The sequence below is a fragment of the Elephantulus edwardii genome, unplaced genomic scaffold (genome assembly GCF_000299155.1).
Source record: "Elephantulus edwardii isolate Elephantulus edwardi_28Jun2011 unplaced genomic scaffold, EleEdw1.0 scaffold00096, whole genome shotgun sequence".
NCBI classification, from domain to species: domain Eukaryota; kingdom Metazoa; phylum Chordata; class Mammalia; order Macroscelidea; family Macroscelididae; genus Elephantulus; species Elephantulus edwardii.
The window spans coordinates 1473484-1499722 of record NW_006399846.1 but is presented as its reverse complement, the minus strand read 5'-3'; the positions used below and the strand labels follow the sequence as shown (position 1 = coordinate 1499722).

The 26239-nt window shown below is 41.6% G+C and overlaps 1 protein-coding gene across 2 annotated transcripts in view; it reads right to left on the bottom strand.

Annotated features, from left to right (window-relative positions):
* Positions 1–3073: 3073 nt before the first annotated feature.
* CHD4 (chromodomain helicase DNA binding protein 4) overlaps positions 3074–26239 on the bottom strand; it is a 29887-nt gene continuing 6721 nt past the window's right edge. Inside the window, exons 9-40 of one of the 2 annotated variants that reach the window (XM_006891282.1) lie at positions 26012–26190; positions 25608–25847; positions 24864–25067; positions 24558–24763; positions 24053–24184; positions 23877–23973; positions 22167–22358; positions 21513–21713; positions 21211–21348; positions 20822–20943; positions 20537–20710; positions 20030–20171; positions 19802–19933; positions 19573–19690; positions 17715–17839; positions 17153–17390; positions 16818–16993; positions 13510–13690; positions 13339–13425; positions 13152–13240; positions 12914–13047; positions 12470–12614; positions 12201–12366; positions 11840–11937; positions 11608–11737; positions 11220–11291; positions 10795–10932; positions 10422–10530; positions 10186–10318; positions 4804–4999; positions 3896–4059; positions 3074–3711 (exon numbers count right to left, since the gene is read on the bottom strand). In XM_006891282.1, the coding sequence (XP_006891344.1) occupies positions 3694–3711; positions 3896–4059; positions 4804–4999; positions 10186–10318; positions 10422–10530; positions 10795–10932; positions 11220–11291; positions 11608–11737; positions 11840–11937; positions 12201–12366; positions 12470–12614; positions 12914–13047; positions 13152–13240; positions 13339–13425; positions 13510–13690; positions 16818–16993; positions 17153–17390; positions 17715–17839; positions 19573–19690; positions 19802–19933; positions 20030–20171; positions 20537–20710; positions 20822–20943; positions 21211–21348; positions 21513–21713; positions 22167–22358; positions 23877–23973; positions 24053–24184; positions 24558–24763; positions 24864–25067; positions 25608–25847; positions 26012–26190 (4676 nt within the window). In that variant the 3' untranslated portion in view covers positions 3074–3693. Of the gene's footprint in view, positions 3712–3895; positions 4060–4803; positions 5000–10185; positions 10319–10421; positions 10531–10794; positions 10933–11219; positions 11292–11607; positions 11738–11839; positions 11938–12200; positions 12367–12469; positions 12615–12913; positions 13048–13151; positions 13241–13338; positions 13691–16817; positions 16994–17152; positions 17391–17714; positions 17840–19572; positions 19691–19801; positions 19934–20029; positions 20172–20536; positions 20711–20821; positions 20944–21210; positions 21349–21512; positions 21714–22166; positions 22359–23876; positions 23974–24052; positions 24185–24557; positions 24764–24863; positions 25068–25607; positions 25848–26011; positions 26191–26239 lie in introns of both variants that reach the window. The other variant, XM_006891281.1, reaches the window with a different exon arrangement.

The window sequence follows — 26239 nt, the reverse complement described above, 5'->3', positions numbered from 1 at the left end:
TATTTCAGTTACTTGCTGTGTATCTGAAAGTTGGACAAGTGAATAGGGATGACAGAATCAGTGCCTTCGAATTGTGGTGTTGGAGTTACTGTTGTTGTCTGCAACTCATAGCAACCCTATGTACAACAGCTCTGAACCCTGCTCTATCCCCTGCCAATCTTCCTGTCTCTGACACACCAAGCCCCAGTCACTGAATCAACCCATCTCATCAAGGGTCTTCCTCACTTGCACTGTCCCTCCATCCTCCCAAGCATGACATTCCTCTCCAAGCACTGGTCCCTCCTTGCAGCATATCCAAAGTATGTCAGATGAATCTTCAGAACCCTTGCCTCCAACGAGCACCCTGGTTTAACCCTCTCTAGGCTGAACCTGTTTGTTCTCCTAGCAGTCCATGGTATATTCAATACTCTTCTCCAGCACCACAGCTCAAAGGCATCAATTCTCCTTCTAATCCTACTCATTGTCCAGCTCTCTGATGCATAGCAAGTAATTGCAAAGACTATGGCCTGGATCAGGCACACCTTAGTCTCCAGACTAGCATCATTGCTCTTCAGTACTTTGGAGAAGTCTCTGACAGCAGACATTTCCAGTGCAATTAGTCTTTGGATTTCCTGGCTACTGGTATAGGAGTGTTGATTGTGGAGCCAAGCAAATGAAACTGTTAACAAATTCAATCACTTCTCCATCATGGTGGTGCCAATTGACTCAGTGGTGACAACTTTTTCTTTTTTAACTTTGTTTTCTTGATATTGAACTTCAATCCATATTGAAGGCTGCAGTCCTTGACCTGCAGCAGGCACTTCAGGTCCTCCTCAGTTTCAGCAAGCAGGGTCGTGTCATCTGCATAGTGCAGATTGTTGATGAGTCTACCTCCAATCCTGATGCCACACGTCTCCTCATAGAGCCCAGCCTCCCAGATAATCAGTTCTTCATAAAGACTGAAAAGGTATCAAAATCGGACACATCCTTGGCGTATACCCTTCCTGATTTTGAACCAGTGTTTCCTTGGTCTGCTCAGACGACTGTCTCCTGGTCCATATACTATCTTCTGGACTGCAAAAAAAATGTCTTAGAAAAAGTGCAGCTAGGATGCTCTTCAGAGGCAAGAATGAAGCTTCATCTCATGTACTTGAGATGAGTATGTTGAGATGAGTATGTTGTTAGAAGGGGTCAGACCTTGAAAAAAAGACCTATTTATTAGGTCAGAGAAAGGAGGATCCTCAAGAGGTACCTACACAGTGACATGGACTCAAGTCCATCAGAGATGGTGAGGATGGCACAGGACAGGGCAAGGCTCAGTTCATAGGATCGCTGAGGCATCAGCTCGGAAGTACTGACTTCCCTTTCACCCCCCCCCAGGCCCACTTGTATAGGATTCCCCTTTATCTACTTTGTTCTTTTTTCAAATCAATACCAATATAGTGCTCATTGCTGAGGTGGTATAATCTGATGCAGTTGCTAACACAAAGATAGTAACTCTCTAGCAGCTGGGATCCACTAGTGACTGCACTAGGCTTCTTAAAGCCTGCTGTATGCTAAGCAAATAACTTGCGAAGCTGGACTCTATGAAGAAGGTGCCATCAGTATTGGAGGAAGACTCATCGACATTTGCATTACAGACGACACAACTTTGCTTGCTGAAAGTGAGGATATGAAATGCTTGCTGCCGAAGACCAAGGACTAGTCTTCAGTATAAATTACATCTTAACATCAGGGAAACAAAAGTCCTTGTCACAGGGCCAATCAACATGAGAGATGGAGAAAAGGATTAAAACTGTCAGTGATTTCATCTTGCCTGGATCAGTAATCAACATGCTTGGTACCAACAGGAAGTCAGGAGGGGCAAGTTGGCTTTGAAGGACCTCTTCAAAACATTGAAGAGCAATGATGTCAGTTTGAAGACTATTAAGGTGTACCTGATTCAAGTTATGGTCTTCTCAATCACCTGCTACACATCAGAGCTAGACAATGAATAAGGATGACAGATCGATGCCTTTTACTTGTGGTGCTGGAGAAAAGAACTGAGTACTTCATGGACTACTAAAAGAACAAATGTACCTTACAAAAATTGCAGCCAGAGTACTCACTGAAGATAAAGATGCTGAAGCTTTGTCTTTCATAATCTAGACATGCAGCTAGGCAAGACTATTCCTTGGAAAAGGACCTCATGCTTGTTAAGAAAGAAGATCAGGGAAGAAGAGGAAGCCTCCCAATGCGATGGACCGAACAGTAACAGCAATAGGCTCATGTGTCAGAGAATGGTACAGGTTAGGGCAAAGTTCATGTTAAATGTTCATAAGGTCAATGAGTCATAGTTGACTAGATGGGACCAAACAACAAAACCTGCTAGGTGAGCTCTGGAAGCCTAACGGTAGAGTTGTTCTGCCTACTCAAAGGCATGCAGTTCAAATCTACCAGCTACTCTGCAGCAGAAAGATGGGCAATCTCCTCCCACACCATTATAGCCTCTGAAAACTGAGGAATCAGCTTTCAATTGGTTCTACATTAACAAAAACTGCTGGAAGGTCAGTGCTTATTAGGCCTCCAACTTTCCCAAACATATCCCTGGTTTAATCTTCACAGAACATAAAAAAGGAATCCTCAGAAGGCATCCTATTACAAAAGGTCACAAACTTCTAAATTTCAAAACAAAGTAGTAATTCTACTCTGAAATACATGGGGTTGCCATGAGTCAGGACAGATGGGAAAATAAGTTTTATTTTACATGAGAAATCTGCAAGCTTGCTCAAGGTCACAGCATTATTAAATGGTAGTGCAGTGGTAAGCATTCTGCTAACCAAATGGTCACTAGCCTCTCCGGAAGAAACATGTGGCAGTCCACTGCCTCAAGGATTTACAGTCGTCTCGGAAAACTTAAGGGGCAAGCTCTACTGTCCTTTGGGGCTGGATGGAATCGAGCAACAAGTATGTTTTTTCAGCCATCATTGGTTGGAGTATTTTGTACACACTCACAGTATGGCTTTTATGGAATATCAAAACACAAGAGAACCCCAAGGCTCCCGTCATATAAACATATCCACCTGGCACCTAAACCCACACTGAACCAGAGCACTAAAATACAAGGAAACTTTTATTTTCAATTTTCATCAAGAAATTTTGCTGTAGGTTTTGTTTTTTTTTTAGCTTTTGGTACTTTTTTTTCCCCTTCACTTTATTTCATTCTAGCTGCTCAGTGGCTGGAGCCGCTGGGTTCCTGGTATTAAAAAGATGCCAACAGAGGTAGCTGTGTCTCGCCCAGGGGCCCAGCCCACTCTGAATATCCCAAAAAAAGGATTAAAAGAAAACACAAAATAAATCCAACAAAATAAAACCAAAGGAGGAAGAAATTCAAATCATTTTCTTCAAGCCTGGCGGGAACCCCCAACAGTTTGTAACAGATGTTACAGTGGGAAGAAGCCAGAGCCCAGACGAGGGCCAGCCCGCCAGCTCCCTGCAGATGGCGCCGGCGCTACTGCTGCTTATCTCTCCAGCAGGAAGGGCACCGCAGGAAGGGCACCGCTGCTTCTCACTCCCCTCCCCTCCCCCAGTGATGGGGGGCTGTTCCTTTACAATGTGGAAGGTGGGGCAGGAGGAAGGAGAAAGTCTCTCAGGTCCTCAGGGAGAAGCTGGGACAAGGAAATGAGAGGAAGATCACTGCTCAGCGGTGGGAGGTGCTATCATCAATCTGGATCTTCACTGCTGCTGGGCTACCTACAGGGGAAAAGAACCAAGAATGTCAGAATTTCAGACCACAGGAGCTATCCCTAACCCACAGGGAAACTCAATGGTAAGACAACCCCACTTGCTTCAGAAAGTAAAGTTAGAGACACAGAGCAATGCTACAAGTTCCAGTATTGCTGTGCTGGGAGAGTCAGCGAGAAGAAAATGGCCCTACCTGCTGTGGAGTAGGTTCAGGTGCCCGGTTTGCCAGGCGGCTGAGAATGTTTCGCTCTGACATCTGTAGCCTCACAGCAACAGGGGGAATTCGGGCAATGGTAGCTGGGAGTCGAGTCACATCAGCTTTCATGTCACTCAGCAGTTCTTCCAGCTGTTTCAGAACTGCAGGGGTGAGCGAAAAAAAAAGAAAAAAAAAGACTGTGAGCTATGGTGGTCAAGACTGAGATCTTTCTAAAGTGGGCCAGTCCCCCATCACTTCTAATGACCAACTGACTATGATATGCTAAATGTTATCTTTTGTAACCAAGTTACTGGACCTGGCCCTCCACCATGCTCAAATTCCTGATTCTCATATTTCAGTTTCAAGTGTACATAGTTTTATGCTCTTTAACTTCTCATTCTCTCTTGCTATTCTCAATATTTCTCCCACTTCTCAAAAGAAGTTTATTCTTGTTTTCTTTTTCTCACTTTTGCCTTGTCTCTCCACTTTCTGGCTCTGTCTCCTACTTTCTTTATAACAACATTCTTTTCCTCATTTTACCCTCTGCCTTCCTTGCAATGTTTTCGTTTAATTAGGAACAAAATGTTCAAAGGGGTCTAGAATTAAAAGGAATCTTAAATCACCTGGCATTACCTCTAAAGTATCCCAGAAGACACTGGATTATTCTCCTTTGCATTCTACCTCTAAGAATCTGAATATATTAGAAGTTACAAGAAGGAAAGAATTTCTGTTCTTGATTGCCTCTAAGATACTGAAATTACCCAAGTAAGACGGCAAAAGTTCCCAACACACCCCAAGCTCTCAAAGGGGCCCTGTAAAAGGTTGGAAAACACGTATATGTGTGTTTGAAAATACTAGGAAGAAGGAAGCCTAAGTCAGCAGGAGGCAGGGGAGCCACTGGCTACCTTTGTGCAGGACCGCATTGGCTGGCTTGTTTCCTGCCATTGACTCCTTAGACAGGTGCTGATGACTCTCTGCCAAACACTCCACCTCAGCAAAGCGAGTGTTTAGGGCCATTGAAGGGTGAGAGGGATCCTCTGACATGTTCAGGTAAGCTGCCCGGCGCAGCTGTTCCTCAATCACCAGGGCTTGCTCCAAGAGCTAGACAAGGATGAAAAGAGAAGAGTTGGACTGACATTCTATTTCTAGTGAGGTTCTCAGCCTTATCCAGTGTGCCTGCCCCGGTTTTCTCAAGGTACTGAGAACCTATAAATGCCTAGCCCACCCAAACAGCTCAACATTACAGTCCATCCTATTTTTTAAAATTACCTTCAATTGGTTTTTATGTATAAATGATAAAAACTCAATTTAGAAAATATTGAAGATGTAGAAAGAATTAAAATGGTTATCTTACCTACTAAATAAACTGTCAACATTTTGATGGGATTTCCTTCTCCAGGTTTTGCTATGTATCTATGTATTTTTTTTACCTAATTGAGATCATATCCATAGTATGTTTTCACCTTCAAAGCCGTTTATTTATTTATTTATACAAAGCCGTTTTTTAATGCTACATGGTAGTCTGAAACCATCTGCCAAAGGCAAGACTACCATGTCATTTAGGTGGTATCTTTGATACACTGTTATCTTTTTTAAATCCGTACATGTATCATTTCCATTATCCGACCTCCCTCCCAGGCAACCATTCTAATACACTTACTGTGTCTTCTTGTTGTGTGCATACCCTTGGAGATTTGAGTGTTACTGCTTCAAAGGCATCTTTTTGAATTTATAGAAGACTTTTTATATATATATATATATAAAATATTATTTCCTTCTTTTTTCATTATATATTCCTTTTGAAAAGGCCACTTATATTGCACATATTTTGTTACTGTTCTTTTTTAAACTGTGATTTGAGTGAAAGTTTACAGAAGTTTTCCATTCAACTATTCATTCATATATTGCATTATAATGAAATTACAATAGCCACAACATACTAACACTCTTCCCACCTGCTCTCTGTGATTCAATACAATTTTGTTTCTTAATGCTCTAAATGGAATCTACATTTTACCTCCCCACTCTCCCAATGTCAGACATTAAGCTGGTTTCTAAGCCCTCTCCCTACCAAAACCCACACTATAATAAATACTCTTGTATTTGACATCTGGTGGAGCTGTGTGATTCTTTGAAGTGTATTTCAAAGGGCAGATTTTTTGGTTATAAGTTATGAAAATATTTAACTTGTCCATGTAGCCATTGGTTCCTAAAGAGAATCCAGGAAAAGCAATGGAATGATCCAATGAGCTTGTTTCCTCCACAAGAATGAGCCTATTAGGGCACACAAACGTTTGCTTGGCTCCACAGTCAACACTCTCGGCACCAGCAGCCAGGAAATTACATGACGTATTGCCATGGAAAGTCTGCTGTTAGGGACCTCTCCAAAGTACTGAAGAGCAATGGTGTCTCTTTGGAGACTAAGGTGCGACTGATACAGGCCATGGTCTTTGCAACCACTTGTTATGCATCAGAGAGTTAGACAATGACTAAGGAGGACAGGAGAATTGATGCCTTTGAGCTGTGGTGCTGGAGAAGAGTATTGAGGGTACCATGGACTGCTAGGAAAACAAACAGATTCATCCTGGAAAGGGTCAAACCGGGCTGCTCCTTGGAGGCAAGGATTCTAAGGCTCCGTCTAACATACTTTGGACATGTTGCAAGGAGGGACAGGTCCTTGGAGAGGGACATCATGCTTGGGAAGGTGGAGGGACAGCGCAGAAGGGGAAGGCCCCCTATGAGGTGGATTGATTCAGAGACTGGTGTAATCGGGATGGGTGTGTCGGAGACAGTGCGATTGGCACAGGACAGAGCAGATTTTAGGGCTGTTGTACATAGGGTCGCTATGAGTCGCAAGCGACTCAATGGCACATAACAATAACAACAACAACAACAACAACAACGTTAGTCCACAGTGTGTTGAGCTGTTAACAAAAGTTTGTGCACCTCTGGCAATTTGAATACATCAGGCTCCAGTGGGAAACAGATAGGTCTCTTCTTTCCATAAAGATTTACAGGCTGAGAAACCCAATGGAGGATCACTAGTCAGAACAATTCAGTGAGTGAAAGTGAACTTACACCTAAGTATCTCCCTTCATTCTATATATTCTGTATCTCTTGCAACTCCCTGTTTTTCCCTCTGAATTATGATGTTCTAATAAGGGACAAACAACAATAAGGGACTAAGGAGCTTTTGTGGCCTAGCAGCAAAAAAAATTGTGCTGTAATCCTGAAGGCATGCAGTTTAAAGCCACCAGCTGCTCTGTAGGAAAAAGATGGGCAATCTCCTCCCATGTGATTAACTGCCTCTGAAAACTTGCTGGAGAGTCAGCTATGGGTCGGTACCCTGCTCTACAGTACACAACAAGGGACTAAGTTCAGCCCTTGGCTCACTGATGTTCTTTCACAGTATTCTCACAAGCGCTCTGTCAGTTTCATCTAGTACCCCTATGAAGATGACTATGCGTCTAAAACCTGCATTTCACATTGTTACTACTCGGGGATTTTATTATTAATTTGTGTGTGTGTGTGTGTGTGTGTGTGTGTGTGTGTACTGTCGAATGGATCTGACTGGTACTGGAGGAGACTGCCCCTCACACTGTGACTAGTCTGATGCGTACTCTTTGATCCCACTCGTTTATATTGGAGGGAATATTTACTTGTGAAAAAACATTCACAAATGTTCATTCTATAAGTTTCTCAGTTCCCTCTATGTGACAACGAGATTTCACTTTCTCAATGATTGTTGTAGATAAAGTTATGTTCCTCAAAATATATGTTGTAAAACTTAACTCTCATACTTGTGGATGCAATCTAGTCTCATTTGGGAATAGGGAAATATGATGGATAACTTGGAAGGTATGGTGCTGCCAATCCCAAGACACATGGTTCATATTTGGCAGTTTCTCCATGGGAGGAAAGTAGGCAATTTCCTCCCATGCAATTGCTTCTGAAAACCCACTGGAGGGTCAGCTATGGGTTGGCTCCAACTTGACAGTATGGAACAACAACAATAATCATCCTACACTGTGAAAAAATGTTTCTGTTCATTAAAGCTGCCCAATTTTGGAATTTCTGTTATAGCAGCACTCAGAAACTAGAAGACCCTTAGTGAGAAGGAATGACACAGTGGCTGCAACAAGAGGCTCAAGCAGTAACTGTGAAGACAGCACAGGACGGGATGCTGCTTCTGGTGTACACAGGTTTGCTACAAGTCACATAAAACTCAACAGCACCTTATGACAAGAAATTAAAGACAATGACAGACTTAAAACATAACTTAAAATCTCATTCCCTGATTCTTCAAAGCAATAGGTTTGAGTCAAGAGTAACTTAATGAAGTCAAGAGTCCGCAAGTAAGCCCTAAGACTATGGCCTTTAGTCATCCTTCATGCCTCTTACTCAAATTTCAGCCAAATGATAGGCCTCTAAAATGACTGCAAACACCAGGGAGGAGCACACTCTTTAGAGCAACCAAACATACGGTATCAAAAAGGCAGTATATGCAGGGATAAAGCTCAGAAGACATGAGTGTTTTTGCATTGTCAAAATTGCAATCAGTATTATGAAACAATTGCTTTTGTTAGAAATTATTGGATGTAAACTTTAACTCAAATTACAATAAAATGTTAAATAAAATAAGGAGCAAATTAGGCTCCTTTGGCCAGATCTGGTCCACTACTTGTTTTCATATGGTCCAAGACTTAAAAATGGTCTATCAAAGAGTGAAAAAAAAAAAAGCTCCATGACACTTTATTAATATTATGTGAATTCAAATTTTAAAGCCTCTATGTAAAGTTTTTGTATAACACACCCCTTCTTAAGTCATTTATCTGTCAACTTCGGTATGCTTTCTATAGCCCAAATGAACTACCTGTTGTTTCTAAACACTCTAAAGCCTCTATCTCTGCGTCCAATCAAATCTCTTTATTCACCTATGTTTCTGTTACTTTTACACTACAAAGGCAAAGCCAAGTACTTGAAACAAAGACAATACGGGCCACAAAGTCTAAAATATTTACTGTCAGGCCCTATGTAAAAAATACTTGCAATTTCTACAGTAAACCCTTAAAATTCTTTAGCACAGTATTTACCTTATCCTTATCTCCTCCTACAACTATTATATGACAATTCTATGGTCTCAGAATATTGTTTTACAACTCTTGGTTACATGGAAACTTGGTCCACAAAGCTTCAGTGGTTGCCCATTAACTACAGGGTCAAGTTCATACTCATGACCTCTCTACAACCAACATCCAGTGATTCCCCAACACACGTTTTTCTACAACCCAAACGGATTCCTTGCTGTTTCCAAATACCGTAAACCCAATCCAGTCTCTTTGTTCACAGTTGTTTCTATTCCACCCATCAAAGCCTAAGCCTAAGGTCATTTCCATGAAACCAACTGTGAACATCCGTTCTCTTCCCCGTATTTATCTGGAGAATGTTCTAAGGCATTCAGCAGTTACCATACAGACTAACATTCATCTGGTTACACATCGCTTTTACTTTAAGCAGAGAGTGCCTTGAGAACAGGCACCATGCAATATATTTTACTCTCTTTTTATCAAGTGATGGGTTGGCACATAATGTGTAAAGATTTGTTACTATTCAGTTCTCTTTCCTCCTCCTCCAAAAGATTCTTCACTCAAGAGTCACGTCTTCTGTATATTTCATTTGGTCTGCACATAAAGTACCTTCAATAAACACTTTCTGAATTGCTAAAGCATCTCCTTTCAGACATAGTGATTCTGAAAACCAAGCGCTGCTTTCCCATCTCCTTTTCCATTCATCCTCTCTTCTTCTGCCCACAAGTATCTTAGATGCAGGAACTATAGTACCACTAGTCCTACCTCCTCAGAGATCGAATTCATTTCACCTTCTGTATCGCTTCCCTAACAATCTAGTGTTCCTCCAACAACCTGCTGCACTAGCCTGTCACATATGAGGCATGCAGTCAAGTACAGTTCTTGTATAGGTAGTTACTTTGTCTTTATAAAGTAAGTCTTTATCCTAGTGCTTAAAGTGCTTGAAAGTAAAGCCCCTCACTGGATTAAGGCAACATGAGGACTTGTTAAACAGCTGAAATACATAGAACACAAACAGTATACTGCTGGATAAATGAAGATAAGACTCCCTCCCTGAGCACTCCCTTCTGTACTTTAATGTTCTATATTATTCCTCTCAACAATGACTGCCAAATCTATTCCATGTTATCACTATGTAAATGAGTAAGATGTAGATCTTGGGGGGCGGGGGGAAGTTCTAAGTCTTCCCATCCTGCTCACCTTAAACCTTCGGGCTAGAAACTTATTCTTGATCTCCAAGAAATTGCCACGGTTCATTTCACCCTTGAAAGGCTCATTGAGGATGGCATAGCGTGGGTCATTCTGGATGTCCTGCCACCGGGCATAGCCATGACTATTGGAAAGTGCTCAGGAAAAAATACAAGGGAAATTTAGAGCCCCCAAAACCTTCAGAGCCCTTCACCAAGGACCTCAGCCCTGACTCAGGCAAAGGATACTTTATGATGCCAGCCAGCAGCCAGTAGTCATGCCGTCGATGCCAGATCTCATAAGTCTTCTTGGTAACCGTAGCTGCCCGCTCCTCATTCTGCCAAAGGGAGTGCAACTCTGAAAAAAAATTAAAGGTTGCAGAGAAAAAAAATGTAAGAATTAAAAAACCTACCAGTTTTAAAAATAACAATTAAAAAAACAAACAAACAACTGGTTCCTGCTCCCAGAAACCATCTCAGTAAGCCTCTGGCTTTCTAACCTGAAAGTACCTCAGCCAGGTAATCCTTAATCTAGTAGAGGTCCTGCCTCTGTACCCTGGTTTTGAAAAGTCTCAATTTCACCTTCGATCCTCCTAGGCCCAGGGGTGCCTTATTTTCATACCAGTAAAACCACCATCTGCGATGTTGAACATGAAACGCTGTTTGATATTTTTCTTCTGTTTCTCATCATTCAGGTCCTTAGGTGTCTCTCCATTCTGAAGCATGACTTCTTTTTTCTCTTCTTCTTCTTTCTTCTCTTCTACAGAGTATGCACAAGAATAATGTCAGCTGCAGATGGAAGCCAGCCCTATAACCCTTACAAATAGCACTGCATGCTGCAAAATATCCATTCACCTGCACCCCTTTACTCCCCAGAAATGTCTCTCAGACCCAGGAAAAGGATGCCACCAGCACAATAACAGTGTGAGCACAGATGACGTCTTTTCCTCTCGGATGAAATGACTACAAGTATGGACGAGAGAATGAAAGAGTCCCAGCTTCTAGTTTAGAGTCCTCCTAAATCAGTTAGCTTCTCTAAATGCCTACCTTTGTCCTCTACCACAATGGGAGTCAGATCTATTGCTGACTTCTCCTCCACTTTCTCCACATCAGCACCACCTGGAGGAACAGATGGCATTAGGAAAACACCTAAAGAATGTCCTCTGCTTCAAACCATTATTCAATTGGAATAATCCTAAAAATTTCTATGATTAAAATCTAGGGGAAGTTTGGTTATCTGAGGCTGGGAGTCAAGTCACATTAGCTTTAGTGTCCTAAAAAGATCTTTGGGGGAAGGGAGGAAGGCCAATAATTTAAAATTAAATGTTCAGGACTATTTAGTATGTCACTTCTTTCTGGTATCTATAGCCTAGCTGGAAATCCAAGAGCTACCATGGCCTACACAAGGACCTGTAATGCTTGCAAATGTGGATACCTTTGAGTTCAGTCTCCATAGGTTCCTCTGTTCTCTCCTTCACCTCTGCCTTCTCCACTTTCTCCTCTCCCTCAGGAGATTCAACAAGGACCTTTTCATCTTCTGAGGCAGGAGCAGGAGGCTGTGTACACTTCAAAGGAATAACGACACAGTGAAGCAGACAGCACCAAAAGGGCAGAATGGGCTTATAAAGTTGCCTTTGGTATGGCACCTAGTTAGCCCCATCTCTTACTTCAACAGTAGATTCAGGGACTGCAGATTTAACCTCTTTTTCTCCTTCTGTGTTCTCTTCTTCTTTGAGGCTATTTTCCTCTATTTTTATACCATCTTCTGCAGACCAATAGAAATCAATCAATTAGGAAGGTCTCACATAGAGAGAAGGTCATGCGTTCTCAGTTTGTTTCATCTTAAATTGTCCTCTTGTGCCTTTAAGAGTCTGCCCTATTCTTAGGACAGCCCTCCTAAACTGAGAGGAAGATTGCTATGTGTCCTGCCACAGACCCCCCTGTTAGAGCTGAGCACAGGGGAGCAAAGAGCGAACAGGCAAGGACAAGAGAGGACAGAACAGGAAATAGCAGTGTGGAGAGACGTACCAGTGGGCGGTACAGGTGCAGGAGTATTGGGTTGTGTGTCCCCTGGAGTCGAGGGTGTAGGAGTCTTTGGAGAAGGTGATCCCGGTTGGGACATTTTCTTATTTTCCTCTACCTCAGCTAGTTCAGGCATGCTCCATCGCCCATTAACATGTTCAAACTCTTGAACCTATAGCAACAGAAGAGAATGTTAAAAGACTCAGTCTCAGCTCTTCTGCTCTCTTACTTTCTCCTAAAAACTATGAACAAAGAAGAGATGGTTAAGGGCTCACCTTCTTTCTAATTAAGGACATGACACCAATCCTAGTAAGGACATGCTGTCGTGACAGACCTTCTCGGGGAACCCCATCAGCAAAGGTTTCAGCCCCATCTGCTCCTGGTTCACATAAATGCCGCATAAAAAGAGAGACATAGGCCCTGCAGAGTAAAGAGAACTGAGTTAAACAGATACCATGTCAACTCCCAGATTAGATTCTTTCCCACCCTGGGTCAAACAATGATTGACTACAGCTCCATCTTGAGGTAAAGCTCACTAATGCGCTAGAAAACTATAATCTCCAGACCTCAGGCCAGTGGATCTAGGAAAAACTATTATTAACAGCCTTGTTTTCCTACTTCAACAGAGGTTAACAGCCAATTTCCCTTTAAAACCTAGACTAGAACTTCAGAATAACTGGGTATGCACCTTACTCTATATTAAGTTTCTCTCAACTTACTTGAACTCTTTCTCTGATTTGCCTCGAAGATCCCTCACAAGCCACTGGGTGGTAAAAGCATCTTGAGGTGGCATACCATATCGCATAATTGCATTAAGAAAAGCTTTTCGCTGGCGAGCATTAAAACCAAGTACCTAGGGAGGGGGAAGGAAATTAGGTTAAGAGTGAGCATGTTTTGCTCCACCAAAGACCCACTGTGGTGCTGATCCGCCCCTTCTTAGAATCTTACGGTACTTACTTCAATATTCCCACCAACACGAGCCAACAGAGGAGGCAATGGTTTATCTTTGTCATTCCGCAGGCCCTTTCGACTAGGCCTGCGGGGAGCTGCAAAAAAAAAAAAAAAAAAAGCATTTATGAGTAACAGTGGTAAAAGTGTTATCAGATAAAGCAGTACTTAAATAAAAAAAAAATAAGGTTCTCACCTTCTGAACGTTCATCAAAGTCTTCATCACCTTCCTCTGAGGCCACCGAGTAATCGGACTGGTTGTCGGACTGGTCGTCCTGCCAATCTGGAGGGAGAGAGGGCAGATGAGCGGGGCCCACTGCTCTAGTAGAACGGCCCATGGGTGGGGGGCGGGGCCGGCCACACACACCTCGGTCCTCTTGGGAGCCATCATTGTAGTTGACCTGTTTACGGATTCTTTTTCCTTTGCCCAGATTTCGGGCCAGATCTTCTTGCTGCTGCTCGTAATGGTGCCGCAGCAATTTCTCCCAGTAGTCAGGATCCACACTTTCTTCCTGTTTTATGATTTCCCGCTCTACCTCCTCTTCCTCCTGGGACAGATGGAAGGCCAGGACTCAGGGGTGCTGAAGTCAGCACCACCAGACACCCCTGGCCCTCACAGTTCCCAATTTGCTAGCTTCTTTCATGATTAGAATCCTAACTACTTAGGGTGTGCCTGCTCAGATCTAAGGAACAAACAGGCAAGGCTCCTTTTAATTATGCATAGATTAGCAGGCAATATAACTGAACAAGAACACAAGATGGAGCTATTAACACAAGAAGTGTGAAGAAATAGTACATGTCTTGTCCCTTTTATGAATGGATATAACTTGGGAAACTGGAAAAAGTCAAAGCTAGAACCTTAACTCACAGCCACCTTACACATCACAGAGCAGTACTGCACTCCATAGGCTTGGTAAGGCTATGACGTTTACAAGCAGATCATCAGACCTTTCCTCCAAAGCATCTCTGGGTGGATTTTAACTGCCAATTTTTCTGTCACCATAGGGTCACTATAAGTTGGAAAATTATTTGACACCAAATAGAGTGGCAGCTTCCTAAACAACATGCCTTTGGAAACTGTGAACTTTGATAAATGATGATCATTATAGAAAGGCTGCAGGCCTTTTGTTCATAGAGTTGCTATGAGTCATGCTTGACTAGACAGCAGTTAACAACAACAACAACAACAACTGCTTTTTGGGTTTTAACAAGGCAGAATCCAAAAACTTATGAAATCCACAGAAGAGTTTCGTATTAGGTAAAACACAGAGGCCATGAACTTCTACACATTAGAGCTTACACTACATGCAATCTACCATGAACTAATGTTTCTGTTCCTATGAAGGTCTTACGTATATCTTTTTTTTTCCTTTCAGACACTTAAGGACCACAGACTCATTCTAACCCCCTTGGAATTAAGCTAATTGCATGAGAGATAACCTAAATGCTCATCATTGGTGAAATAATTAAATGACGGCACTCCTGAACAATATCATGCTGTACCACAAAAAAGAAAAAGGAAGTTCTTCATATCATGTACTGATTCAGACTGCATCTCCAAGATACAGTATATGGAACAAAAGAAGGTAGAAATTATGTATAATAAACAATCTTTATTTCCTTTTCAAGTTGGAATGTATGTTTCATCTTTGGGACATAACTTTCTAATAAATCTGTAATTTTTACTAAAAAAAAAAACCCACCCCAACAAGAAAACAAAATCTACTTTTAAGTTCCAAAGAGGGTTAAAAGCATATGCATACAGCGAGCTCTGGTAGCCTAGTGGCAAGAAGCTGTACTGCAATATCCCAGAGGTGCAGTTTGAATCCACCAGATGCTTTTCTAGAGAAGGAGGGGCAAACTCCTCCTGTACCAGTCAGATCCAATTTGATGGTACACACCATAATAATAAAAAATAATTAATAATAATACATATGCACACACATATAACTATCTAATTTACAGGCATATTCATATTTTTGTAATGATAGAAAAGAAATGGAAAACACTGGCTGTGCCCAGGAAGGGAGCTGGGTAGCCAGAGATATAGGTGGTAAAGAAATATTTTGGTGTCTTTTAAATATTGAACCACGTGAATTATTACACATAACTTATTTAAAGTTGAAATACAGAACTTTAAAAATAATTGAATAAGGGTAATTACTCTAATGCAAAGATGAGAAGGAGGCAGAAAAACTAGAAATGAAGCAACCAAAATGCAATTAAAGAGATGCTGACACACTGTGAGAGATATAATTAATGTCAATGGACAATTTGTACAGAAATTGTCTAACTGGGAATCTAACTTTCTGTATAAAACTTTCAGCAAGAACACAAGAAATTATACTGTTTAGCCACATCTACACATAAACTGGGGAGCTCTGGTGGCCCAGTGGTAAGACGGTGTGCCGCAATCCCAAAGGTATACAGATCAAATCCACCAGCTGCTCCTTGGGAGAAGGATAAGCAAACTCTTCCTGTGCAACTGAGTGGCCTCTGAAAATCTACTGGAGGGTCACCTATGGGTCAGTTCCAACTTACTGATGGTACACATTATTACTAAACATAAATTGAGATTTCAAGATTCATCTTTCAGAACAAAAGGTAAGAATCGGAAAAATTGACATGGAATGCTTCTGAGTCAAAAGTATAGAAGAAGACAGCAAAAAGACTACTAAAAATCTATGCCCAAAGGACTTTAAGCTGAGTGATTTGAAAAAGACTAATAGAGTAGATTTTACTTTTAATTTTCTATATACTCTTCTATATCATTTCGGAGGAACTGTGGTGGTGTCAGTAGTACTGTGTTGCACTACTAACAAAATGATTTTAATTCACTAGCTGCTTCACAGGATAAAGACAGGTAGCCTCTTCCCAAGATTGATAACCTCAGAAACCCAAGGAAGGGTTGCTATTAATCAGAATGGACCCTACGGCAATGGATTTGGGGTTGTATCATTTGGAGAAATAAGTCATATATTTTTATTTTATGTAAAAGTAAAACTAAATTAAAAATTTGTAATATAGCTAAACTTTCAGCTAAGTAACAGACACATCTATATGGTGAACAATACTGGGGATGCACTCAATTCCTTAATCAACCACGTCAGATTAAAAGGCACATTTCTCCAAGGATAAAGCTCAGAAGGCAGGAAGGTAGGGAATGGATTAATGGAAATGAGAATTACAGGGAAGGAAGATCCAAGTAAAATCATAAGCTTGTAAGTAAGATTATAAAACATGTTTATGAATTGTTGAATAGCAAAATTATTTCTTTGTAAAATTTTATTTAAATCACAATTTTAAAAAACTATAAAAAGAGAAAGGAAAAACAAGCAACAATTCTCATCTAAAAAGAAAAGCACAGTGGTAAGTTACCTAGGTATGTATTTACCTTCATTTATCTCCTGCATTTTCTCCAAAGAGATCTGATGCAGCAAGCAAAAACTTATTTGTATAGTTAATAAAATGTAATGAGAAAAAAAAAACGAGATTCTGATAAAGAGCTAATACAGCTGGTGACGAGTTTGAAATTTGGCTGTTTGCTTCCTGACTCTGTTTCTAAGAGAAAAGATTTATCAATTAATTGCCTACAGATGTTTTCCTCCTGTAACACGTGGCATCAGTTCCAATTTGCATACCACTCACCAAACACATTACTGGACTCATACTCACCCCCATTTCTTCTTCTCGAACCACATATTGGGCTACTTTAAATGAGCTCAAATATTCATTCATGCCCTGCAATTCTGTGTCTTCAGTCTCATCCTGGTTACGGTCCAATAATCGCTCAATGGCTTTATCATCATAATGAATAACACTGCTGTCTTCTCCCTCTTTGTTGTCTCCACCTTAAAGAATCAGGGAAAGGTCCACACAATAAAGTTAACTTCAACAGATACAATAGAGAAGGTAAGTCCAAAAGGACCCTAGGTCCATGTCCCAAAACTCTAGAGAGATCATAGACAGGTCAAACCCCACAGCAAAATTTAAGTTTCTGGCCAGCTCACCTCCATCTGTGGCTTCATCTTTAAATAGTTCCTCAGTGCCAAACTTAAGAATATCATCAAGCTCCTGTTTGGACATGGATCCAGTCTTGGAACCCAGCCCAGGCCGCACCACTAGATGCGTCAACATCATCTTCTTCTTTGCCACCTGAGTGATGCGCTCCTCTACTGATGCACGGGTAACAAATCGATAAATCATCACCTTCTTATTTTGGCCAATACGGTGAGCTCTGCTAAAGGCCTAGAGTTGAACAGCAAACAAATCAGAAAAGGAAGTAACTATATTTTTCTACTCCATTCTTGCCTTGAATTCCAAATAATAGCTAAATCCAGTAAGAGACTACAGCTGCAGCTGGCTTTCATATAAAACTTCCTTTTGCACTGTCATGTTACTCTAAATAGGAACATAACAAACCCAATCTCTCTGGCTCACAGTAAAGTAAAAGACAAAAGCAACCTAGTATTTCTCACGTAAAACAACTAATTCCAGATAGTCGAGCCTTAGTAGAGAATAGAGTGGATTGTCCATAAGCTACTATATACTATGACTACTACCTCTGCTCACCTGGATGTCATTATGGGGATTCCAATCAGAATCATATATAATAACTGTGTCAGCTGTGGCCAGATTGATTCCAAGGCCTCCAGCTCGAGTAGAAAGTAAGAAGCAGAACTGTTGTGCACCCGGGGCTGACAAAGAAACCAAAAATACCATTAAGAAGTGTCTTCTGAATGCCAATTCATTCAAATTAATAAATTCTTGACAATACATAACAAGAACAATCACTTGCCCATAATGCATATGCTTAATCTAACCATGACAAAACCATGGCAAATCCAAATTAAGAGGCAGTCTATAAAAATAAGTGATCAGTACGCACTAAGAGTATCAAGGGCATGAAAGAATAGCCTAAGATACAGACAGGAAGTAACTATGAGGACACAACTAACAAATGCAATGTGAGATCCAAGACCGCCTCTTGAAGCAGAAGATCCAGGGGAAAACTGGGTGAAAATGAAATTTACAGTAGTAGCGATACACTGATGTCATATGCCATCGAGTGAGAACAAATTCATAGCTGACCCACCAGCAGGCTTTCAAAGGCTATAAAGTACACCAGATTTTTTTGCTCAGCTTTCTCCCACAGAGCAGCTAGTGAATTTGAACTGCCTACTATGGTGCTGGCTGTGCCACACCTTACCCACTAGGCCACCAGAGCTCTCTCTAACAGTGTTTTGTTTTTTATTTTTAGTATGGTGTATTCCATTTTCTCTTTAAAGGCACAGACGCTGATTATAGTTTCAGGGTTTTTTTCCCTCTTGTTGTGTACTGTCGAGTCAAATCCAACTTGCACAGACGCAGACTGCCCCTTCCCTCTCCAGCAAAGCATCTGGTGGATTTGAACAATGAGCCTTCAGGATTGCAGTGCAGCTTCTTGCCTCTATGCAACCAGAACTCCCTAAAAGTGTTATATTCCTCTTAATTCATTTCCTGGTTTTGATAGTTGTACTTTGAGCTGTGGTGCTGGAGAAGAGCGTCGAATAACAAACAGGTTTGTCCTGGAGAGGGTGAAGCCAGAAGGTTCCCTGGAGTCAAGGATTCTGAAGCTTCATCTGACATAACTTTGGGCATGTTGCAAGGAGGGACTGGTCCTTGGAGAGGGACATCATGTTTGGGAGAGTGGAGGGACGGCACAGGAGAGGAAGACCCTCGATGAGATGGATCGATTCTATAAGTGGAGTGGTGGGAATGAATGCGTTTGAGACAGCGAGGTTGGCACAGGATAGAATGGCATTTAGGGCTCTTGTACATAGGGTCGTTATGAATCGCAAACAACTCGATGGCACATAACAACAACAACAACTGTGGCTATATAAATTGTTACTATGAAGATAAATAGTCAAAAATATTTTCACAAGTTCCAAGTCCAAAATTATTTCAAAGTGAAAGATCAAAAATCCAAGTCCAAAATTATTTCAAAGTGAAAGATCAAAAATATTTAAAAAATAGTTCCTCCCTGAGACAAGTATACCACTAACTTGCTGTTGGAGCTTGTTCAAGTTCTGATTAATTTTTTTTTTTAATTTTTTTCTGTGTGTGTGTACCGTCAAATTGGATCTGACTGGTACAGGAGAAGATGGCTCCTCCTTCTCCGGCAGAGCATCTGGTGGATTCGAACCACATATCTCTGGTCAAGTTCTGATTACGATACAATGAGGGGCACACAAAATGTTTTCTCTTTTCTAGTAGAAAGAAAACTCCAAAAGAGAAAAAAAATCTAGGGCTAGTTCAATATATTCTTCCAATTAGGTCATTCAAAAGTTTTATATAAAAAAAAAATTAAACATGAGAATATGTGATCAGTACACAGACATAACAAGTAGAAAATGCTCAGAAAGAAATCACTTCTTCCCCTTCTTACCATTGAAGCGGTCAATGGCCTCCTGGCGCATGTTTCCAGTGATTCCACCATCAATACGTTCATATTTATAACCTTCATGTTCCAAGAAATCCTCTAGCAGGTCTAGCATCTTAGTCATCTGGAAAAGCAGTATTTTTAATTATGAGGAGTTAGATGATCACCCCTTCCTTCAGAGTGGGAGGATATTCATGCTTGTCTTCTAAAGTTCCCAGACTGGCTCACATATTACCTGGGAGAATATGAGTACTCGGTGCCCACCCTCCTTAAGGTTCTTGAGCATCTTCTGTAGCAGCAATAATTTCCCAGAGGCTCTGATGAGAGCACTACCATCATACATCCCATTAGGCATCTTAGGGGCTTCCTGCAGAAAGAACAAGGAAAAAATACTGAAAGCTCATATGGAAAAGTTCCAATCCAAGGAAGAATAAAAGGTTAACTCAACATTAACTCAACCTACCATTGCAGCTACAGGGAAGAGATATGGATGGTTACAGCACTTCTTAAGATCCATCACTACATTCAGCAAGGAAACTTGGTTGCCACCACCTCGAGCATTAAGTGCTTCAAAATTACGAGTTAAGATATATTTGTAGTATTTCCTGTAAGTCAGAAGATAGGTCAGACAGCTCACTTTAACTTACTAATAATCTACTCCCAAAGTTGGGGATTTTCTAATATATCACTATTTAAGCAAATGTAACAAACACCTCAAGCCTAAAAGTAGATTTCCCACTACCCCCACCATGATCATTGGCTTAAGTGAGGCAACAAAAGTCTAATAAAGGAAGAGTCTGAACTATATAAACTATGATCCAGCTTCCTAACAAAGTTTCTTTCTGTCTTGCTTTCTTTTGTCCCCAGAAGTCTTGAAAGTTCCATGTTAGGAGACAGAAGAAACACTTTGCAGATTGGCATATGTCTGTGTTTACAAGATCCAGTCAGTGTATCTGTCCCTTCAACTCACTTCTGCATAGGGCTCAGTTCCACTCGCACAATCAGCTCTGTTTTGGATGGCATGTTCTTGAACACATCAGCTTTGAGCCGCCGCAACATATGAGGTCCTAACATGTCATGAAGTTTTTTAATCTGGTCCTCCTTGGCAATGTCAGCAAATTCCTCCAAGAAGCCTTCCAAATTACTTTAGAAAGAGAAAAGGTTGTTGCAGATGGAGAAAGTAAAGTGATATAGAAGTGGGCAACTATAAGAAGAATCAGAATTATGAGCCAGTTTTAGATAAATATATACTTACTGGAATCTCTCAGGAGTAAGAAAGTTTAAAAGATGAAACAACTCTTCTAGATTATTTTGTAAAGGAGTCCCAGTCAGCAGCAGCTTGTGCTGTAGTGAGTAACCATTCAGGACCCGGAAGAACTAGCGAGGCAAAAGGGAAGGTAAAGTCGCAATGAAAAACAGTTTCAATACTCCTGCAAACCTCCTAAGTTGTTTCACTGTCGAATTCTAAGGGTCACCACCTCCACTCTCTTTTTAAGGGATTTTCCCCCACTGAAAACCTAGAGCTCATGAGCAAGGGAGGCAGAGTTCACTTCTTCCCTTTCTCTCTCCTAGATTTTCCTTTAATGAATAGGTGGCCCAGCGGAATGACACATGAAGGCCAGAGAACCAACTTCTTACTCTTACCTTAGACTGATTGTTCTTGAGCCGGTGGGCTTCGTCCACAATGAGGCAAGCCCAATCGATTGAACCCAGGATAGCCATGTCAATGGTGATCAATTCATAGGATGTCAGTAACACATGGAATTTCACAGATGCTTCTTTCTGCATATGAGAGCAGCCTGGTCAAACTTGCTCTTCAAATCTCTCTGACATAAGCAAAACCAGGGCACTTATGGGATCCCCAACCCCAAACTATTATCCTGGTCACAAGGAGACAAACCATCTCATAGAAGATATCTCTAAGGGACTTCCCAGCCACAAGATACCTTCATGCGAGAGGCCTTTTTGCCACCACGAATGGCATTGTCTTCAAAAGAGAACTCGTTTTCCCGGATGATGGCACGGCTGTCTTTGTCACCTACGTAAGTCACCACATACATATCTGGAGCCCACATTTCAAACTCACGCTCCCAGTTGATGATAGTAGAAAGGGGTGCACTGACTAGGAAGGGGCCTTTGGAATGACCCTTTGAGGAAGAAGAAAAAAAAAAAGCAAAGTACTGAGCTCCTCATCATGCTAAAACCCCAACTTCTATCTCTGCTCTTAAGAGTTGAGAACTGGCTTCTACACTCACCCTACTTTGTGAAAATGCTCACTCATTCATTCACAGTAAGTCATGATCCACCTTTACAGAGGGCTTAAAATCTCACCCTCCTCCAGTAAGTCTCTCCATACTAATTCTCTCACAATTCTGGTTATTTTAAGGTATACTCATACTCCCAGTACTAAAGCTCTATGCACCCACCATTAGCTTTACTATTTAGTCCATTCCCTCAATCTTTGGGTGTCTGTGTTACAATCATTAAATCGTATTCCACACTTTTTTCCCTCACCCTTGTTCCTCAGAGTGCAAGGGAACATTATAGTATATAAAATAGCCACAATCAACCCCAAAACTAATTGCTCTAGCTTTTCTTACCTCCTTATAGAGAGAATAGAGGAAGACTGCTGTCTGCACAGTCTTCCCAAGGCCCATCTCATCAGCCAAAATAGTGTCAGTGCCCTGGGCCCAGGAGAAGCGCAACCAGTTCAAGCCCTCCATCTGATAGGGATGCAGGGTTCCACCTGTGGCATCCAGGTACTCTGGCTGTCGCTCATACTTTACAGTTGGCTAAAGAATAAGAGAAAGAAGTCAAGAGTTATTAAGAAGCATATTCCTCCCATAAGGTAACAGCTTATATGTCCTCACTAACTCTTAAGACAAGGCCACAAAAAACTCTATAGGGTGGGGAGAGAAGTGCAGCAATGAATGAATGGAAATCCAAAATCTCTGTAAATGCTCATTAAAATTATTAAAAAAAAAAAAAAAAAGAAACTCTATAGAAATTTATCATTAGCCTTGTCAACCTTGTGTTGATTTGGGACCCTTTAAGAAACAAGGTAACATAACAGGCAGACAAGATCCTGGTACTACAGAGCTCTCTGAGAGAAAACATCAGATAATCAGTTGTTCTTAGTTGCCAACAAGTTAGTTCTAACTCATGGCAACTTTATCACAGAATGAACCACTGCCTGGTTGTGTGCCTTTTTTCATCTTTGCTATTTAAATTCATTGTTAAGACTATTGTGTAAATCTACCACATTTAGACTTTTCTTCACTTTTGCTATTCCTCTTCTTTCCCAAACATGATATGCTTTTCTAGTAAATGGTTTACCCAAGTACAATAATTACTTTGCTAGTTTAGACCAACTAGGCAAATATAACCATTATGTTATTCCTAGAACTATTATTTTAACTTTAGCCTTCTTCACATTGTGCTGCTGTTGGTAGGTGCCATCAAAAGCTCACAGTGACCCTGGGAACTCTAGATCTGAACCCTGCTCTATCCTGCACCATAGTCACCACCCCTGATATGCTCCAGTGCACCCGTTGGAGTCCCTGTATCAATCTAGCTTGTTGAGGGTCTTCTTCTCTTTATCTGGTCCTCCACTTTTCCCAACATGATACACCTTTTTCCAAAGACTGGTCCCTCCTAACAACATGCTGAACAGTATTAAAGACCAGTTTCATCATTCATTCTTGCCTCTAAGGAGCAATCTGGTTGCACTTCCTCCAAGATAGACTTGTTTGCTCTTTTGACAGTCCATGGGAAATTCAGTAATCTTCTGACATCACAACTCAAATTATACACATTATACCACAACTCACATTATACACAACACCAAACTCCAGAGGAATTGAGTTATGAATTAAGAGTCAAAGACTCAGCTTCCAATGTTAGTAAGTTTCATGAAAAGTCTGATTGTGTAACTCCTCTACAAATAACACTTCCTCCTACATTTTCATTTTTCTGGTTATAAGAGGAAATGAACCCAATATTTTCTCTTGTTTATAGAGATGTGAAGAAACAAGGGACTAGACTTCACAAAGCATTCCAACTGTGACATTTTTATACATCACTACACAAAGGTACATGGTTCAAATCCACCAAAAGCTCCACAGGAGAAAAATGGGCAATCTGTTCAAGAAATTTACTGCCTCTGAAAACCTATTGGAGGGTTAGCTATAGGTGGGTTCCAACTTGGAAGTACATACAAGAACCACCTATAGCACTATCACTAGGGTGGAGCAGACAAGTTCCATCTTCCCATCACCAACTCACACCCTCCCTATTCTGTCCCTACTCACATCAACTGTTGGTGTTTCAGGAGGCCTCTCCAGCTTCCTGAGCTTCACCTTCTTGAGCTTCTTGCCTGGACGTCCTTCCTCACCCCTCATCAGTTCCCTAAAGAAGAACATCGCACAGCTGTCCAGAGCCTTTCCCATGAAGAAGTCAACTCCATTCTTCACCCAAAGTTACTTACCTGTGATTCCAATAGCTCTGCTTGAATAGGTCATAGTCTTGGATCTCCACATCCTCACTTTCCCAGGATGCCTGATCATACGGTAAGTCCCGCCACTTGATCAAATAGTGAACATGGCCCTTCTTGTCCACACTGCAAGATCAAAGATAGAAAATCCTGTCAGAGAACAGCTCTCCTCTTAAGCCAGACTTACTTTTCAATAAATGTCAGCAATATTAAACTAGACCTCCAGATATGCTACAGATCCTGCATTCATGCAAAGCTATCATACCAGTCTTTGGGTCAAATACTAATAATCATATAAAAGCAGTATTTCTAACCTATGGCTCAAAACTAAGAACTCAATTCATTAACAATAATAAATTAAATGTCTCCTAAATTTGTCAATAATAATAATTCATGTGTTCAAAATCCCTTTGCCAAAAGATGTTCCTAGTGGATGTGCTGCCTGTAGCCAGTGCACCCAAGGCAATCACAACTCCTGTCCAGTAAGTACCACCAGTACCTGTGGTTGAGGATTCGGTGGATCATCATCCATTCAGGTTTTATTCCGTAACGATAAAAACGTTCTTCCATCTCTGCAAATTTAGGGTCCTTGTTCTTTCGTTTTCGGCTCTTCTCTTCATCACCACCAAAGTCTCCAGAAGGTGGCTCATCCATATCATTCTTCCGTTGATAGTTTCGGAACATCACCTGACAATGTAGCTCCAACTGCAAACAGGAAGAGAGTAAATCATATTCACTCTTACCCACAAGGTAGTTCAGTATCCTCCAACACAGACTTCTACCTCCAACCTTAACTCGAGTTTACCTGTAGTTCAGACACCCAGGAGCAATGCCAATAAGACATGCCTTGCCATTTCACAAAGAACTGCCGCTCTGGTCTTCCTTCTAACGGCTTAGGAGAAGGAGTATTTGGATCAGCATCTGGAGGGCGAGGTACTGGTGTGGGAGATGGTGGTTGGCCCCACTTCCAGATGAGGATCTTCTGAACTTTGCCCTTCAGAGCTGGACACTGAAAGAAAAAGTATTTGCAAATTATAACCACAAGGAGATGATGTTATAACCCACAGCTGAACCTTTTCCAAGGACAATTAAAACTCATCTCTGAATTTCTATAGCTGGGATTTGACCAACACTAGCAGCCCTACTAGTTAACAAAGCCAAAAATCAGACTTCCTAAAAGCCAAGAACAGACACAGCAAAGAGACTTAGAGTCCACAATTTCTCTCTCGATCAATCTAATATTAAGTGGCTGCACCGTCAGCTCCCAAGACATTGAGGCATGGTGTAAAAGGCAGGGATGGAGAAAGCATGTGCTGGGCTACAACAGCGTTTCACCACTCTTAAGCAAGCAGACTCTTCTATTCAAAATCAGTCCAACATTTCACTGAAACAAAGACGTGCCAAGACTACATAAGAAAGGGAAAACACCTGTCTCAGGCTAAAAGGTTTAGCCCCTCAACTTCTTGATGCCTACTAGAAAAATGGTAAATTTCCCTGGCTAAGTGTTACACATCCCACATCTCCCACCTTGCCTGGGTTCATCACTCACTGTACAACGTGGACAGAGCCATTCACCGTTGGGGATCTCTGGGAGTGGAGGGTTCAGGCAGTGGATGTGGTAAGAAGAAGGACAAGTATCACAGCAAAGCAGCTCTCCGCCATCCTTGCAGACTCGGCAGAATTCCATATGGTGGTCATCCTCCTCTTCAGGGTCTCCTCCAACCTCTTCCAGGATTTCCTCACCTTCTGAATTGTCTTCTTTCGCCTCCCACTGGATGCCCTCCTTCTCCTACAGTAAAAAAACAAGAGATTCAGATTACCACCCCCCACCCTCCCTCTGAATGCTTCCCCAAAATTCACAGCCAGAAGCACTCCCACTCAGTACCAAAAAGGCTTCCTCAATCCACCCTTCCTCTCATGGGTACCAATGGGCCACACAGGACCAGTACTCACACAGTGCGGGCAGCTCCACTTGCCCTCAGGAGCCTTTTCCATGTCCGGATCCAGGCAGACCATGTGGTACGCTCGGGGACAGGTATCACACAGGATGATCTCTCCACCTTGCTGGCACACCTCGCAATAGTCCTGGTGGTCTGTCTCATAACCATCCACAGCAGTCACCTCCTCCTCGCCTGGGCAAGGAAGAGGGAAAGCCCAGTTATTAGAACAAACCCTCCTCCC